The 19,263-nt window shown below is 40.9% G+C and overlaps 1 protein-coding gene across 1 annotated transcript; it reads left to right on the plus strand.

Annotated features, from left to right (window-relative positions):
* The first annotated feature begins 714 nt into the window (after window positions 1–714).
* On the plus strand, window positions 715–1,748 carry LOC119535104 (high affinity copper uptake protein 1-like). Its single transcript, XM_037837607.1, has 2 exons — window positions 715–919; window positions 1,389–1,748. The coding sequence occupies exons 1-2, from the start codon at window positions 715–717 to the stop codon at window positions 1,634–1,636; spliced, it is 453 nt and encodes a 150-aa protein (XP_037693535.1). The 3' UTR covers window positions 1,637–1,748.
* Window positions 1,749–19,263: the final 17,515 nt, after the last annotated feature.

Raw genomic sequence — 19,263 nt, forward strand, 5'->3', positions numbered from 1 at the left:
AATCAGTTGAAGGCATTAAAAGGAGAGGTGAAGATATCAGCAGTCAGAAGAGAGATTTTCCATCACTTCTTCAGCCAGCCAGCTTCTCCTGGGGAATTCATCAAAACCTTCATCGGAGTTCCCAGCTTGCAGTCTGCCCTGTGGAATTTGGACTTGGTCATCCCCACGGTCACATGAAACAATTCTTATAAAGATCTCATAATATTTACAGGTGTCTCCTGTTGATCCTGTTTCCCTAGAGAGTCCTGACTAATACACAGCCATTTTTCAGAATTACGGTGCACTGGGGAAAGAGAATACTTGAGAGCTGTGGATAAGCTGACACAGATACCAAGCAACCCAAAACAGCACCATAGCCTCCCTATTAGAGTGGGGAATGTTTAGAGGCCAAGTGATGAATGGAGTCCTGGCCCATGGAGTAGTTAGCAAATGAAGAGCCCTTACATGGGTTCCCTGAGGAGGAAGTCCTTATACTTGGAAAGGCCAAGTAGAAACACCTAATAGTTCTCCTTGATTCTATCTCTGGATCTAGATAGTAAGTTGAGGCGGGAATCAGTGGTCTTGGTGGTGGTCGAGGGCATGTCGTGCTGGGCAGAGTTTGGAGGGGTCTTCTGAGGAGTCTTGAGGGGCTTTCAGTTTAAGTTTCTGTGTGGAGACACTGGTGATGGGACTTGACCTGGGAGATGGAAAAATGATCATTCCCACTATACAGCGATGAGCTATATGGACATCAACAATACCACGTCACCCTCCCACCATCATCCGACCATGTCAGCTTCACACTCCCACGGCGGAGGAAATGGCAACATGATAATGATGCCTATGACCTTCTACTTTTGCCTTAAGAATGTGGAAGTATTGTTTTCTGGTTTGGTGACCAATACAGCTGGAGAAATAACTGGAACTTTTGTGGCAGTGTTTTTGTTTTATTTTTAAATGCAATTTTATTGAACAATCAGTTGTTCACAGTATCACCATATGTGTGCTTTCATCACCACAGTCAAACTTTGCACAATTTCATTTCCCGCAAAGATAAAATAAAAATTAAAATAAAAAAGAACATCCAAAATATTCCATTCCCCTCCTTCCCCCATTGTTGATTTACTTTTTTTAAAATTAAATTCAGTTTTATTGAGATATATTCACATACCATACAATCATCTATGTCGTACAATCAACTGTTCACAATACCATCATATGGTTATGCCTTCATCACCCCAATCTATTTTTGACCACTTTCCTTGCACCGGAAAGAATCAGAATCAGAAGAAGAACCAAAAGTAAAAAAGAACACCCAAATCATCCCCCCCATCCCACCCTATTTTTTGTTCAGTCTTTGTCCCCATTCTTGTACTCATCCATCCATACACTGGATAATGTGGCAGTGGTTTTACTAGCAATGTTCTCTGGAGGACTCAGGATAGCCCAAGAGAGCCTGTTGCACAAGTCACAAGTCAGCATCCACTACAAATCCATGCCTGTCCCAGGGCCAAACGGAACCATCCTTATGGAGAGACACAAAACTGTTGGGCAGCAGATGCTGAGCTTTCCTCACCTCCTGCAAACAGTGCTGCATATTATCCAGGTGGTCATCAGCTACTTCCTCACGCTCCTCTTCATGACCTACAATGGGTAGCTCTGCATTGCTGTGGCAGCAGGAGCTGGCACGGGCTAGTTTCTCTTCCTCTGGAAGAAGGCAGTGGGAGTAGACATCACTGAGCACTGCCATTAACATCAGACTCTACGGTGTGGCCTTATTGATTACAGTGGGAAGCAGGTTTAAGACTGGAAAACATGATTCCTACTCCAGTCATCCATTCTTCCTCCTTGTCTCCTCACACACACACAGACACACACATCTACTCAACAGAGGTTTAGCGTACAGTCTCTGAGCTAAAGTGGTAACCTCCCCAAGGCTGTTTTTTGTTTGTTTTTTCTGATTAGCCGGGATGCCCATTTCTCTTGAGGAGAAGCCACCTGTGAGATGTCGTCTCCTCCCCCATCATCTTACAGCCAATTTATATATTCTTGTCTTTATTATCAATGACTCGATCACCTGCTCCCTTTTTAATCTTTTGTTCCTTTTTACGGACAATATGTGGATTTGGAAAGCTGTTTCTGAGTTGGTGATGGAAAGGGGATATTAACTTCATCCAGGATTGATGGCCGCTCAGGGAAATTCTTGTTAAACAAAATCCAGAACCCAAACTTAATGTTAGAAAATAAGCTCTAGTTTTTGGACTGAATGAGTGGGAAATACATGGTGCCTTTCCTTAGGTGTGATGTGTTGCACGGAAATCTCTGGAGTGTGCAGAGGAGTGGTTTGAGACTAAATAGAAGCCTGGAACTTGCAGAAGTGTGCATTCTTGGGTGGCTGACTCATCAGTGTGTGTTCCCACTTAATATTTTGATTATAAGGTAACTTACCAATCAAAAGGGAAAAAAAGACAAGTTGAGAAAACAGAAACAGATATTTTAAAATGAAACCATTGGCATTTTACATTGACTTGGGACCTTGGTTTGTCACAGCTGAATGAAACAAAACAATTTGAATCATTTTTCCCGTTGATTCTTTTCATGTCTGCCTCTAAACTAGCGGTTTTCAAACTGGCATGCATTAGAATCACCTGGAGGGGTTGCTAAGACACTGATTATTGGGCCTTAACCCTGAGTCCAAAACTTAAGATTTCTAACAAGTTGCCAGGTGATCTGCTGCTGGTCAAGAGACCACACTGTGAGAACCTCTGCTTTAAACTACAAGAGTATACCTGGTGGGGTTAGCTGCCTGCTGTTGGGCCCGGGAGTTGGAATTTGCTGATTGGTACGTGGTTTAACTCAAGTACTATATCCTTCTCAAGTACTATATCCTTCTGGTCAGTTATTTAATCATTCCACATACATTTATTCAGCTCCAACTGTGTGTATGTGTGCCTGAGCACATGTGTGCAAAGGGCTGTATAGCCAGAGTAGCTCTAACCAGCATGCATGAAATCACTGGTCCTTCTTATTTAAAGATCTGTGGTTTCTTGGAAGTAGAAAGAGACCTGTGTCCTGCAGTGTAAATCAGCTGATCGTAGGCCCAAAGGGTAAAAGCTCAGCCTTTCTCTTTGGAGAGGCTGAGGGTGTGGTCTGCTGAGCACACTTTCCTCAGTCCCCAGCATCCATCCCCACACTGGGCAGATCCTCATCCTCCACATGCCATCTTTGTTGCCCTTGGGGGCTTAATTCGATCACAAGTGGCCAAATCCTCCTTTCTTAATAAAGAATCTCATTAGAGTTTTATTCTGTTTGGTCATAAGTATACACTGCAGTCTTGTTCCCAGCCCAAACTACCTCTGTAGAGTGATTCTTCCTGTGCTGGTCTATTGAATCCTGCCCTCCTTGGTTCTAGACTCCAGTTGTGCCTCAGGGCAGAGAAGACAAAACACAGTGATCCTGTTGGCTTCTGTTGTGGTTTTGAAGCTTGTACTTTCTCTGTGGGTGCCAGTTAAATATTGGAGAGTGAGGCATGTGTGCTTCTATGGCTTTGAACCAAGAAAGGATTATGAGCCTGCTGGTTAGAGGTTCAAATTCAGGAAGCAACCTTTAGAATTTGCTTTTCTCTGATTCCACTCCCTTGCAGTGTTAATACTTAATCCAGCTAAGCATGAAGAGAGTGACTGACAGGCACTGACAGTCAAAGATGAAGGCATAAGAGGCTGTTATTGTCTCAGGAGCCAAGGCATAATAAAACCATGGCAAGTGAAATAAGATCAATGTTTAGTAGTGACCTTGGTGCTCTCTAGAAAACTTGGCCTGAACTACTATAAAATACCCTTCCAGAAAGAGGACTTATTAGTTAGATAAGAAAACCCAAGGTTGGTTAAGACAAAGTGCTATGAATTTGAAACTTACAGAGAATCTTTGGTTTGGGACAGGTCTTCAGGTCTGCAGTATAGAGAAAATCATGAAAAACTTGAATTTCAGAGATTTTTAGACTGGGTTGCCAAAGCATGAAGCCAGTGAAGGAGAAAAATTTAAAGATTAAATTCCATTCTTCCTGAGCTCTTGGTGTGTTGTAATAGGATGATCTCATCAACTTTCAATTCATTTGGAATATAGTGCCTGGCTTCTTTGTTCCTTTTGGGCCCAAATTTCTCTTTTCCTCCCTCCCTGTTCACATCTATTGGGATACTCCATCCCCATTTCTTTGTTCCCTTATTTTGTTCTCCTTTCCTTATCTCATTGGTCTGGTTTATTAAATCTGCTTAGCACTCCTGGTACAGTGGACATTGCCATGCAGCGTATATAGACACCACCCTAAAAGTCTAAAACCTGCTTAAACCTGTTTCAAGGGCAATTGCCCCACTGAAATTTCTATAGAACTAGGTAAAGGGCTTTCCTGGTACCCTCCCCACAGTTTCAGGATCTTAGGTGCAGTCTGTGATGGAGAAACACAGCCCTCCCCCGCACCCCTGATTGCTCATAAAAGGGAATCATTACTGGGCCCACCAGAGGATTAGAAATTAAGGGTTCTTCACTACTTCTGTGGTAGGGTTGTCTGGAATTCCTTTTTAGGCTATGGGACATGGCTCTTGGGTTCTAGCCACAAGGGGCTTCTTATTAGGAGTTGGAGGGCACTTTCCTGTCATTTAATTTTGATCCTGCCCTCTCCAACTGCTGCTTTCAAAAAGAAGATAGACATAGGATACAAAGTTTACATTTGATACAATGCCTTAATCAATGGGTCTACAATTAATGTTGACTGTTTTAGATTGTAAGCTCCTGGAGAGCAGTATTACTGTAGTAGAAATATTTTAATAGTCTCATGTGTAAAAGAACAAAATAAATATTTTGATTTTGTGATTCTAAAAAAAAAAGATAGTAAGTTGAATGCAACAGAGAATCCTGCCATGAGTCATGTCACCCTCAAAAGACTTGAACAATACAGGAATGATGCTCCCCATAATAACCCATTCACTTTACCAGTTTGGCCCTTGGTCAAACTAGATGGATTATGACAGATGATGACAGACCTTGATCATCTGGACATTCTGGACACTGGTCCACTATGTCGATGACACCATGCCATTTGGACATGGTAGCAGGAAGTGGCTAGAGCTCTGATTGACTAGTCATGTGCACCCCAACTGATAGGAGGGAGACTCTACGAAGAGTCAGGGGCTTGCCACATCTGTAAAATTTTTAGAGGTTTGTGGTCTAGGCCAGGGGTTGGCAAACTATGGCCCATTTGTCAAATTCATTCCACTTCCTGTTTGTGTAAAGTCTACAAGTTAAAAATGTTTTAACATTTTAAAATGATGATTTGCTTTTCCATGTCTGCAAAGAAGGTTGTTAGAATTTTGATTGGGATTGTATTGCATCTGTAAATCAAATTGGTTAGAATTGACATCTGAATAATATTTTTCTACCAATCCATGAACTCAGAATTTACCTCCATTTCCTTCGGTCTTCTTTGATATCTTTTAGCCATGATTTGCAGTTTTTCATGTATTAGTCCTTTATATGATTTGTTAGATTTCCTCTTAGATATTTGATTCTTTTAGTTGCTATTGTAAATGGAATTTTTTCTTGATTTCTTCTTCCAATTGTTTATTACTAGTGTATAGAAACACTACTGATTCTTATTTTGGGGTGTTGATCTTGTACCCCATCACTTTGCTGAATTCATTTATTAGTTACATTAGCTTTGTTGTGGGTTTTTCAGGATTTTCTGTATGTTGGATCATGTCATCTGCAAATAGGGCACGTTTCACATCATCCTTTCCAATTTGGATACTTTTTTATTACTTTTTCTTGCCTAATTGCTCTAGCTAGAATATCCAGGACAATGTTGTACAACAGTGGTGACAGTGGGCATCCTTGTCTTTTTCCTGATCTTAGAGGGAAAGATTTCAATCTTTCATTATTGAGTATGTTAACTGTGGGTTTCTCATATACGCCCCATATCAGGTAGAGGAATTTTGTTCTATTCCTGGTGTTTGAGTGTTTTTTCCAAGAAGGGGTGCTGGATTTTTTCAAATGCCTTTTTAGCATCAATTGAGATGGTCATGTTCATGTTTTTCTTTTGTTCTGTTAATGTGGTATATTACATTAATTGATTTTCTTATGGTAAACTAGCCTTGCATACCTAGGATAAATTCCACTTGACCGTGGTGTATAATTCTTCTGATGTGCTGTTGGATTCAGTTTGCTAGTATTTTGTTGAGGATTTTTGCTTCTATATTCATAAACTTATTGGCCTGTAGTTTTCTTTTCTTGTGATATCTTCATCTGGCTTTGGTATGAGGCTGATGTTGGCCTCAGAGAATGAGTTAGGGAGTGTTCTTTCCCCCATAATTTTTTGCAAGAGTTTGAGCAGCATTGGTGTCAATTCCTCTTGGAATGTTTGTTAATATTCCCCTGTGAGGCTGGGGAGAAATCCCGACACATCCCAGAGTGATATGGAGAGAGTATAAGTGTATTTGTGCCCACCCTCACCCCCACCCCCTCCAGGGACTGGGGAGAAATGCAGAAGTGTTGGACCTCTTCACCTGGACTATTGCTGATTTTCCTGCAAACACTGAGGACTGCCAGTTTGGTGGGCTGAGCCCTCAATCAGGGGGCTTTCCCCTCTGAGGCTAGTTGCTGCAAGGGAGAGGCTAAGCCCACTTATAATTGTGCCTAGGAGTCCCCCCCACAGAGAGCCTCTTTGTTGCTTAGATGTGGCCCCTCTCTCACTAAGCCCACTTGGCAGGTGAACTCACTGCCCTTCCCGCTACGTAGGACATGACACTCAGGGATGTGAATCCCCCTGACAATGCAGGAAATGACTCCTGGAGATGATCCTGGACCTAGCACTGTGGGATTAAGAGGATCTTCTTGACCAAAAGGTGGAAGAGAGATGAAACAAAGTAAGTCTCCAGTGGCTGAGAGATTTCAAATGGAGTGGAGAGGTCACTCTGGAGGGTATTCTTATATGCTATATGGATATCACCTTTTAGTCTTTAGTGTGTTGGAATGGCTAGGGGTAAGTGCCTGGAGCTGTCAGACTGCAACCCAGTGATCTTGATTCTTGTAGATGATTGTATAACTATATAGATTGCATAATGTGACTGTGTGACTATGAAAACCATATGGCTCATACTCCCTTTATCCAGTGTGTGGACAGATGAGTGGAAAAATGGGGACAAAAATTACATGAAGAATAGGGTGGGATGGAGGGGATGGTAAGAGTTAGGGGTTCTTTTTTTACTTTTATTTTTATTTTGGAGTAAGGAAAATGTTTAAAAATTGATTCTGGTGATGAACACAACTGTATGATGGTGCTGTGAATAATTGTACACTGTGGATGACTGTAGGATATGTGAATATATATCAGTTAAACTGTATTTAAAAAAGTAAATGAACGATGTGGGGAGGAGGGTAATGGGATGTTCTGGACGTTCTTTTTTATTTTAATTTTTATTTTACTTTTTGGAGTAATGAAAATGTTCAAAGTTTGATTGTGGTGATGAAAGCACAACTATATGATGATACTGTGAACAACTAATTGTACACTTTGAATGATTGTATGTTATGTGATTATTATCTCAATAAAATTGCATTCAAACAAATTCCCCTGTGTAGCCACCGGGTCCTAGACTTTTCTTTGCTTGGCAGTTTTTGATTAGTGATTCAATTTTTTATTGGTTATTGGTTTTTGAGATTTCTGTTTCCTCTAGAATCAGTGTAGGTAGTATGTGTGTTTCTAGGAATTTGTCCATTTCATTGAGGTCAGCAGGAGTGAATCAAGTGTATGATTTGATGTGAGCTGAGTTCTCAGTTGGTAGAAACGTAGTGTCCCTGGGTAAAGAATGAGGAAATCTCTGGAAATCCTCCAAACTTTGGGGAGTGAAGAAAGGAATCCCTCTGGGTTGGACAAAGACACAGTTGATGGATAATAGTGTGATTGAGAGCCAAGTTACCCTGGCCCTAGACCAATTTGTTTCTGGGAAGCAGATATGCATGAGTTTGGAACTTATTGCAAGACATATGGGAAGGTGGAGTAACTAACTCCCACAAATTTTTACAAACTCAGAAAGGATGGAAGAAGTGGTAGGTTTGGGAGGGTACAGAAATTTCCCGGAAATCAAAATAAGTCAAACTGCGTAACATAAGTGTTTTTGTTCTTTCGTGGGTCACAGAGTCCTTAAAGAATTTAAGAGAAAATAGGCACATGTTCACAAACACAAAATTTTACATTTGACTTCAGGGTTCCCCAAAGCTCAGGGTCCATGTACCCAGATTAAGAACTCCTGGATGAAAAGCTGGTTTACAGAAAGTTCATAGTACAGAATAAATGGCTGGGATGGTGAGAAAGGTAATGGTGAGTGTGCTGTCCTGGTGTAGGCAATGAGCCCACAGAGGTATCCAGGATGTTTTCCTGCCCTAAGAGAATAGACATGAACCTGCGAAGTGTAAGGTATGGGGAGATTTGCCTTAGTGAAGATGTGTTGGGCATCCACTGAAAGGCTGATAATAATTGCTTGGCTGAGAAAGCCAAGTATTTGAAATTATATCTCATTTCAAAGTATAGCTCACCTAGTTCCCAGCTGTAATCTCCACTCCATCCCCTACAATGATGAATAGTAATTTTTCAGCATTCAAGTCAATTCAAATGATGTTTCCTAGACAACGGATCAGGAAGTTGGAGATAAAATATATTACTAAAACATGGACCCTAACATGTAGACTCTCATCCCTGCATGGAGAATGTGAATGGCTATTCCAACAACCTGATCCTGACATTTTGACCTACAAGTTTAGTTTACTTCTTTTGCAGTCTATTTTAGCTAAACACAGTCATGCCCACTGCTTTGGTATAATCTTTCTTTAATACTCCTCCATCTTCAATATCTCAAACTCTGAAATTCTCAGAGACCACAATATCTTCTTCTTCTGTTTTTCTCAAACCTATTAATTTTTTTTACTTGCCCTTATTATGGACTCAGAGGCCTTGAAAGCTTATATCCAAGTCTTCCAGCTCTTTCTTTGTTTCTCTGGTTTCTTTCTTCCCAGCCTGGACACCATGGGCATGTGATATAACCAAGGACCATTCGGTAGCAGCAGAGTCCAAACCAACCTGCCCACCATTTGTGTACCCTACCAGTCAGGTAACTTAAATTGATAATTAGGGTGGGTGCCTCGCTTTTGAAGGTGCAAAGCAACAGAGGAATTAAATAAAGGATAAACAAATATAGGGAGATCATTCTGATGAGGACAGAAGATCCTGAACCCATAAAGTATGAACTAGATAGGTGGCTATAACTGAACAATGGGGAGATGACAGGGTAATCTCATTGTCTGTATCCATTTTGTACCTTTATAGGTGGGTAGGCTCCTCCTGCTTTGAAACATTCCCTGTCCAATTGCCCAGAAGCATGTCCTGCTTAAGGGTGGGTTACTTAATGCTAAAATGACTCCTGGAATCCTTTCTTCTTGACTGCCTTGTCAATTCTCAGTGCTAGATAAAGTCAGCCTTTCAACTCTTCTTGGGGCAGGCACGTACTCCTAGAGAGAGTTACACAACTCTGCATACCAATGCAACTATAAATACATTATGTTGTAAACTCAGTTTTATTGAGTTGAATTCATATACCCTACAGTCATCCACAGTGTAAATCAGTTGTTCACAGTAGCATCATATAGTTATGCATTCACCACCAAAATCAACTTTTGAACATATTCATACTCCAAAAAATATAAATAAAAATAAGTATAAAAATACAAGTAAAGAAGAGCACCCAAAACATCACATCTCCCCATCCCCCGTATTATTCATTTAGTTTTTGTTACCATTTTTCTACTCATTCTACTCGTCTACTCATCATTGAATAGAGAGAGTCTGAGTCACAAGGTTTTCACAATCACACAGTCACGCCATATAAGCTAAGTTCATTATTTTAAACCCCAAGCTTGCTCCAGGTTCCTTATTCTCATTCTTGGATAATGCTTTAGGGCCTTCTTCATAGAAACAGTTCTAAGCCTTCCCCAGTCCCTGAAATCCCTTGCTACAATTCAGCTGCCCCAATCTTAGCAGACGTCTTCACCTCCTCTTTATCCAGAAGACTGGGTCCCTGCATCATGTCCTCATTTGAAGCCCATCTCCACTGTAGACAGAGCACAGGAGCTACAGGTCCCATGTGGTACATTTACAGGGTTGGTGGGGAAAGACATCAGAAATTCCACCTTCTTCAATAGAAACCAATAGAAGAAGATATCCTGCGTCTTCATCTCAGAATCAACTCAATCCTCTCAAAGATAAGTTTAAATAATGACTGGAGCGTTTCCTAAATCACAGGAAGAAGCCTAGGGTGGAAGCATTTACAAATCTCATCTGGAAAGATGCTTTCAAAATATTAGCTAAATAATTGACAAACTAATATAAAATATACTCTATTCCTTAAATTTCATGTGAACTTGTTGTATCCTAAGGATTTATAATTGATGTATTTAGTCATTCACTTAATAAACACTGAATTTAGAGTAAAGACTTTTCACCAATACACGTTGCCAAATACAGAAATATCCCAATGAAGACTTTTGAGGCTGAAAAAGTATAAGGATTCAATGCAATTCCAATCAAAATTCCAACCACGTACTTTGCAGACTTAGAAATGTTAGTTATCAAATTTATTTGGAAGAGAAGTGGGCCTCAAATTGCCAAAAACATCCTAAAAGAGAATAACAAAGTGGGAGGACTTACACTTCCAGACTTTGAAGCCTACTATAAAGCTATAGTGGTCAAAGCAGCATGGTATTGGCATACAGATAGACATATTGGTCAATAGAATGGAATTGAGAGTTCATATATAGACCTCCAGATTTATGGTCAACTGATTTTTGATAAGGCCCTCAAATCCACAGAACTAGGACAGAATATTCTCTTCTAAAAATGGGGCTGGGGGAACTGGGTACCCTTAACCAAAAGAATGAAAGCGGACCTCTACCACATACTCGATACAAAAGTTAACTCAAAGTGGATCAAAGACCTCAATATAAGAGATAGCACAATGAAACACTTAGAAGATAATATTCAGAAACATCTTCAGACATAGTAATAGGAGGTAGCTTCTTAGACCTTACACCCAAAGCACAAGACACAAAAGGAGAAATACGTAAATGGGAACTCCCCAAAATCAAAAGCTTCTGTGCCTCCAAAAACTTTGTCAAAAAGGTGAAGAGGCAGCCAGCTCAATGAGAGAAATTTGGAAACCATATAGCTTATAAGAGACTGATATCCTGCATATAAAAAGAAATCCTATAACTCAACAACAGTAGTTCAAACATCCCAATTATAAAATGGGCAGAAGATATGAAAAGGTATTTTTCAAAGAGGAAATACAAATGGCTAAAAAACACATGAAAAAATATTCATCTTCACTAGCTATTAGGGAAATGCAAATCAAAACCATAACGAGATAACATCTCATACTCATAAGTATGGCTGCCATCAAACAAACAGGAAACAATAAATGCTGGAGAGGATGTGGAGAAATTGGAACTCTTATTCATTGCTGGTGGGAATATATAATGGTACAGTTGCTACGGAAGCAGTTTGATGGTTTCTCATAAAACTAGATAACGAATTATGCTAAGATCCAGCAATTCCACTTCTTGGTATATACCCAGAAGAAATGAAAGCAGTGACATGAAAAGACATTTGCACACCAATGTTCATAGCAGCATTGTTCACAATTACCAAGATATGGAAACAATCCAAATGTCCTTCAACAGATGAGTGGATAAACAAAATGTGGTATATACATATATATATGATGAAATACTCTGCAGGAGTAAGAAGGAACAGAGTCCTGAAACATATGGCAACATGGATGAACCTTGGAGATATAATACTGAGTGAAATAAGCCAGACACATAAGGAGAGACATTGTATATTACCACTTCTATGAACTCCCTGAACAGTGTAAAATCAATGCCTTATAATGTAGAATATTGGGGACCTAGTGATAGACAGAAGCCAGTGAGGGGGGATGATAATCTCATATGTTCAGATATGTTAATGAGGGTGAATTCAAAAGCATGGGAATGGATGGGGGGATGATTGTTAATGGGACTATAAGTATTAGAGCTCTATTGAAGGTGAATAGGATTGAAAGGGGTTGTTTAAAAGCATGTTTCCCACAGATCAGCACTATAAATATAGATAGGTGCTTGCATGATATACTTCTAAGGTAGGACACTACTAGCACAGAGAGTTGAAAACACAAGGGTATATGGGAAAAATCTACTTCTTGTATACTAGTGATTATAATTAATAGGAATACCATACTAGTACCACACAAATACTAGGGCCAAATAATTAAGGGCTGACAAGAACTATGAAGTCTTTTGGGTCATGAAAATTCTTTAAAATGGAGAGTGATGAGGATTGTACAACTAATTGAGGATAATGTGAGATATGAATGGATTATCATGGACATAACATATGCTATGTGAACTTAGGAACCCCCTAATTTATTAGTCAAGTCCTCGATCTTGAGGCTTTCTTGGGTGGAGCATAAGATTGCAAAAGGGAGGCTAAGCCTACCTATAATTATGACTAGGAGTCACTTTCAGAGAAACTATTTTGTTGTTCAATGTGGACTTTCACTCTCTAAGTCTAACTCTGCAAATAAATCCATCATCCTCCCCCCAACATGGGACAGGATGCCCCCAGATGAATGGGTTATCCTGGCAACCTGGGACACAGATTCTGGGAATGAGCCTGACCCTGGCATTGAGAGACTGAGAATGCCTTTTTGACCAAAAGTGGGAAAAGAAAGGCAACAAAATAAGGTTTCAGTGGCTAAGAGAATTCAAATTGAGTCAAGAGGCTGTTCTGGATGTTACTCCTATATAAGATCCACCTAGATAAGCCAAATGACCACCGTATGATAAGCCCAAGTCAGCAATAGTCCTAAAACCTTAATGAATACCCAGATCCCTATCTGAGACTCTATAAAAGTTTCATTCACTAAGTTTATTCTTCAGAAACATAAATCCTTCAGAGAATTTCTATGCCAGCTAAGTCCCCAAACCCAGAGGCAATAGCCTCTTCAAGAACATCAACCAGATATGTCCCCTTTTCTCATATAGTTGACACCCCTTTTCAACATGAACAAGTTAGGGTGGTCACTACCTTAGACATCTCTGAAAATTAGGAAAGTGATTAAACTAGAGGAAGGGGTAGTAACAGACAAGATAGAATTTAACAAAGGATGATGTATACTATATAGGATGATGAATTTCTATATTATTTTCTTTTTCTTAGTTGCTGGGGTATTAAAATAGCTAGAGGGAAAGAATTGTAATGATGGAAGTGTTACCAAAGGATCCTTTGAAATTTGTTCTATAGGTACTTGTTATATTGTGGTTTGAAAGCTACCACCTTTTTGTATATATGTTATATTTCACAATAAGGAAATCACTGAAATTGTGGTTCTATAACAAAAAATTTGAAATTTCCTCTATAACTGCTTGTTATCATACTTTGAAAGATATTTTTTGTGTATATGTTATATTTCACAATAAGGAAATAACTGAAACTATGGAATTGTAACCCATAATATTCCTTTAAATATGCTATCTACTTGTTAAAAGTGCATTTGAAAGTTATCAATTCAATGTATATATGTTATATGCTACAAAACAAAAAACAAAAAATAAAAAAAACTATATTGATAAAGGAGAATCATTCATTCATAATTTGTCAGACAATCCAGCACTATCAAACAATTCTTTCACTGGCTAGCAGGCCTATGCCAGTGTGGTCAGCTATTATGCTCAGTTGAGACTTTAAATGTCTCAGGCTTAATATTCAAATTATAATCACTCTCCAGATATTCAAGTATTTCACAAAGGCTTTCTTTCTAATGAAACAATGATGCGTGACCAGCAGATACACATATGTTCCAGTCTGCTGGATGGGCACATTTATTAGCATAGGTATATAATTTAGACTTTTACAATATTTATTAGTATATTATGAACTAGATTATTATGGATCATCTCCCAGTTCATGCCTAAGTAAATCAAGAAAAAATGAATTTTTTAATTTGCAGCACTGTTTACTGGAACTTGGTCTCAGAATGACCCTACCAATGTGCTGACATCCCATAGGTTCAGTTTAAGGCTCTTGTCTCTCTCTTAAAACTACAAGTAGAAGGAAGAAGATGGCGGCATAGAGAGGAGTGGAAGCTAGTTAGTCCCCCTGGAACAATGAATAAACAACCAGGAAAAACTAGTAAATAATCTGGAATAACTGTGGGGGGACAACTATGACTGTCCACATATCATTCACCAACCTGGATTGGGAGGAATGCCCAAGATCACAGCATAACATCTGTAAGTAAAAGCTGTGGACCCAAGCCAAGAGCCCCCTCCCCCCAATGGCAGCACAAACTGCAAAGCCTCACTGTGATAGAGAGTAGCACTCCCTGAACAAGCAAACATCCATCAGCCCAGCTCCAACTGAGGTTTTAATTAACAAATGTTGACTGCTCAATACAAGTTACTAATCCCCAACAAGCAGACAGAGGCTTTTGGTGACAACTGACATTGTAGAATTGGAGGGTGGCTGCAGACTGGCCCTGAAGGGGGGCTTTCTGTCCCATTTTTGGCTCAGTGGAGGCAGCTTTAGCCATTTTCAGTTCCCAGTGCTCTGACCCAGACAAGGGTGGAGAGAGCAGAGTCAGAGAGACTGTTCAAAGGCAAATGATATCTCTCTAGGGGGTGTATCTTCCCTAAGAGGAAAGAGGTGGTGCCAAGCTGTAATACCCACATTCCATTCAGAAGCAGACCCCAGAGCCTGGGGGAAGAAAGCCACAGGCCACACCTCCTTACACCAGTCCGGAGTAACAGGCTGACAGATGCCACCTGCTGGGCAAAAAAAGCACAGTGGCTTGGGGCCTCACAGGGTGTATCAATCTTCTAAGATACATCCTCAGGGAAACCTGACACTATTGCCTTCTTCTGAGACCTGAGCCCCTTCTGATCTGGTAAAACCTGATTGGGGTAACCAAGGAAACCAAGACAACAGAAAACTACAAGCTACATTAAGAAAAATGAAGTTATGGCCCAGTCAAAGGAACAAACTCGCACTTCAATTGAGATACAGGAAGGTAAACTAATGCTAAATCAATTCAAAAAGTTTAGGGAAGGAGAACCTAAGATGGCGGCTAGGTGAGATAGGGCAAAAAAACACCTTTGTGAAAAACACTAGATAAAAGCCAGAAAGTGACCCAGAACACCAGTTCCAGTGATGCACCAGCCAGACAAGTTCTGATAAATCCACAGGGACCATGCATTTGGTGAAACTGGGAGTCTGTGTTCTGAAACGAGTGAGTGAGCTGGCTGAAAGTCTGGCGGCCATGCTGTGGTGTGGGGAAACTGGGGGTTGGCATTTGGAGATGGACTAGTTTTAAAAAAAAAAAAAAAAAAAAACCCAGGAGCAGCTGTGGTTACAACTGTGAGAACCATGCAGTGAAGCATGGCAGGAGTGTGCTGTGCCAACATCTCGGTGTCTGGCATGGAGGATATCCCGCTGCTGATTGTTTCAGGGTCAGGGGGCAGAGGGTAGCCAAAAGGAGAAAGAAACCACTCCCTTTGCAGCCATCTCCCCAGCAGGCTGGGAACGCTCCAGCCTGGGGCCAGAACTATACCCCAGAGCCATGCCAATGGTCCCAGTGTGACAGGGAGTACTTCCCGCAGAACCGCACACACGCCACAATATTGGCTGTGGACAGTGGCCTTTAGTGCACCCACAGTTAATTGTCCCAGAGCTGGGAAGGCGGAACTGTGCAAAAAGGGGGAAATTCACATGCCCCATTCAGCCATCTTTACAGCAGGCTGGGAACGCCTCTACACAGCCCGGCGGCCCAGGGCTTCCCTGGAAAGCTGGTGCACACTTGTGACATGGCACAGCCTTCCCTCAGCAGAGGTCCTGGAAGAGCACGGCTGGGAAAGGTGACCCGCTCAGAAATCCCAGGGACCCTATGCCAATACCAAGGATTTGTGGGTCAGCAGCAGAGACAATCTGTGGCAAGACTGAAATGAAAGCTTAGACTGTTGCAACAGCCTTAAATCTCCGGGAACACCTGGGAGATTTTATTATAAAAGCTGCCCTGCCTCCCTAACCACCCAGACACACACCCCACATTCAGGACTGACAGCACCAACAACACACCCAAACTTAGTGCACAAATTGAAACCCACAGGAATCAGATCGCCACACACCACAAAGACACAGTTGGGGAGAACTGACTTGAGGGGAATAGGTGACTTGTGGATGCCATCTGCTGGCTAGTTAGAGAAAGTGTACACCACCAACCTGTAGATCTGACAAATTAGAGATAGGTATTTTTTATATCCAGAAAGAAACCTATCAAGTAAAGCAAATGCCAAAAGGCCAAAACAACAGAAAATCTTAAAGCATATGATAAAACCAGATGATATGGAGAACCCAAACCCAAACACCAAATCAAAAGATCAGAAGAGACACAGTAATTGGCACGATTAATCAAAGAACTAAAGTCAAACAACAAGAGCATGGCACAGGACATAATGGACATGAAGAAGAACATGGCACAAGATATAAAGGACATAAAAAAGGCCCTAGAAGAGCATAAAGAAGAAATTGCAAGAGTAAATAAAAAAATAGAAGATCTTATGGAAATAAAAGAAACTTCGCCAAATTAAAAAGACTCTGTATACTCATAATACAAGATTAGAGGAAGTTGAACAATGACTCAGCATCCTCAAGGACCACAGAATGGAAAATGAAAGAACAAAAGAAAGAATGAGGAAAAAATTGAAAAAATCAAAATGGATCTCAGGGATACAATAGATAAAATAAAATGTCCAAATTTAAGACTCACTGGTGTCCCAGAAGGGGAAGAGAAGGGTAAAGATCTAGAAAGAGTATTCAAAGAAATTGTTGGGGAAAACTTCCCAAACCTTCTACACAATATAAATACACAAAGCATAAATGCCCAGCAAACTCCAAATAGAATAAAATCAAATAAACCTAGTCCAAGACATAATCTGATCAGACTGACAAATAATGATGAGAAGGAGCAAGTTCTGAAAGCAGCAAGAGAAAAGCAATTCACCACATACAAAGGAAACAACATAAGACTAAGTAGTGACTACTCAGTGGCCACCATGGAGGTGAGAAGGCAGTGGCATGACATATTTAAAATTCTGAGAGAGAAAAATTTCCAACCAAGAATACTTTATCCAGCAAAACTCTCCTTCAAATTTGAGGGAGACAGGGTTGTAAATCTCCCTGGCAATGCAGAATATGACTCCCGGGGATGAATGTGGACCTGGCATCATGGGACTGAGAGTATCTTCTTGACCAAAAGGGGGATGCAAAATGAGGTGAAATAGTTTCAGTGGCTGAGAGATTTCAAATGGAGTAGAGAGGTCACTCTGGTGGACATTCTCATGCACTATATAGATAACACCTCTTAGGTTTTAATGTATTGGAATAGCTAGAAGTAAATCCCTGAAACTACCAAACTCCAACCCAGCAGTCTGGACTCCTGAAGACAATTATATAATAATGTAGATTACAAGGGGTGACAGTGTGATTGTGAAGACCTTGTGGATCACACCCCCTTTATCTAGTGTATGGATGAGTAGAAAAATGGGGATAAAAACTAAAGGACAAATGGGGTGGGATGGGGGGATGATTTGGGTGTTCTTTTTTCACTTTAATTTTTTATTCTTGTTCTGGTTCTTTCTGATGTAAGGAAAATGTTCAGAGATAGATTGTGGTGATGAACGCATAACTATGTTATCATACTATGGACAGTGGATTGTATACCATGGATGATTGTATGGTGTGCGAATGTATTTCAATAAAACTGAATTTAGTAAAAAAAAAAAATTGAGGGAAAGATTAAATTTTTCATAGACAAACAAATGCTGAGAGACTTTGCTAATAAAAGACCTGCCCTACTTCAGGTACTAAAGGGAGCCCTACTGTCAGAGAAGCAAAGAAAGGAGAGAGAGAGATATGGAGAAATTTAATACACATATATAGAACATTACATCCCAAATCACCAGGACACACATTCTTCTCTAGTGATCACAGATCTTTCTCCAGAATAGACCATATGCTGGGACATAAAACAAGCCTCGGGCGGGGCAAGATGGCGGACTGGTGAGCTGTATGTTTTAGTTACTCCTCCAGGAAAGTAGGTAGAAAGCCAGGAACTGCGTGGACTGGACACCACAGAGCAATATGACTTTGGGCATACTTCATACAACACTCATAAAAACGTGGAACTGCTGAGATCAGCGAAATCTGTCAGTTTTTGTGACCAGGGGACCCGCGCCCCTCCCTGCCAGGCTCAGTCCCCTGGGAGGAGGGGCTGTCAGCTCCGGGAAGGAGAAGGGAGAACTGCACTGGCAGCCCTTATCGGAAACTCATTCTACTGATCCAAACTCCAACCATAGATAGACTGAGACCAGACACCAGAGAATCTGAGAGCAGCCAGCCCAGCAGAGAGGAGACAGGCATAGAAAAAAACAACACGAAAACCTCCAAAATAAAAGCGGAGGATTTTTGGAGTTCTGGTGAACATAGAAAGGGGAAGGGCAGAGCTCAGGCCCTGAGGCTCATATGGAAATCCTGAAGAAAACCTGATCTCTCTGCCCTGTGGACCTTTCCTTAATGGCCCTAATTGCTTTGTCTCTTAGCATTTCAATAACCCATTAGATCTCTGAGGAGGGCCCTTTTTTTAAATCCTTTTTTCTTTCTCTAAAACAATTACTCTAAGAAGCCCAATACAGAAAGCTTCAAAGACTTGCAATTTGGGCAGGTCAAGACAAGAGCAGAACTAAGAGAGCTCTGAGACAAAAGGCAATAATCCAGTGGCTGAGAAAATTCACTAAACACCACAACTTCCCAAGAAAAGGGGTGTGTCTGCTCACAGCCATCATCCTGGTGGACAGGAAATACTCCTGCCCGTCGCCAGCCCCATAGCCCAGAGCTGCCCCAGACAACCCAGTGTGATGGAAGCGCTTCAAATAACAGGCACACACCACAAAACTGGGTGTGGACATTAGCCTTCCCTGCAACCTCAGCTGATTGTCCCAGAGTTGGGAAGGTGGAGCAGTGTGAATTAACAAAGCCCCATTCAGCCATCATTTCAGCAAACTGGGAGTCTCCCTACACAGCCCAGCAGCCCAGAACTGCCCTGGGGGGATGGCACTCACCTGTGACATAGCACA

This window comes from Choloepus didactylus, chromosome 5 (genome assembly GCF_015220235.1).
Source record: "Choloepus didactylus isolate mChoDid1 chromosome 5, mChoDid1.pri, whole genome shotgun sequence".
NCBI lineage: Eukaryota > Metazoa > Chordata > Mammalia > Pilosa > Megalonychidae > Choloepus > Choloepus didactylus.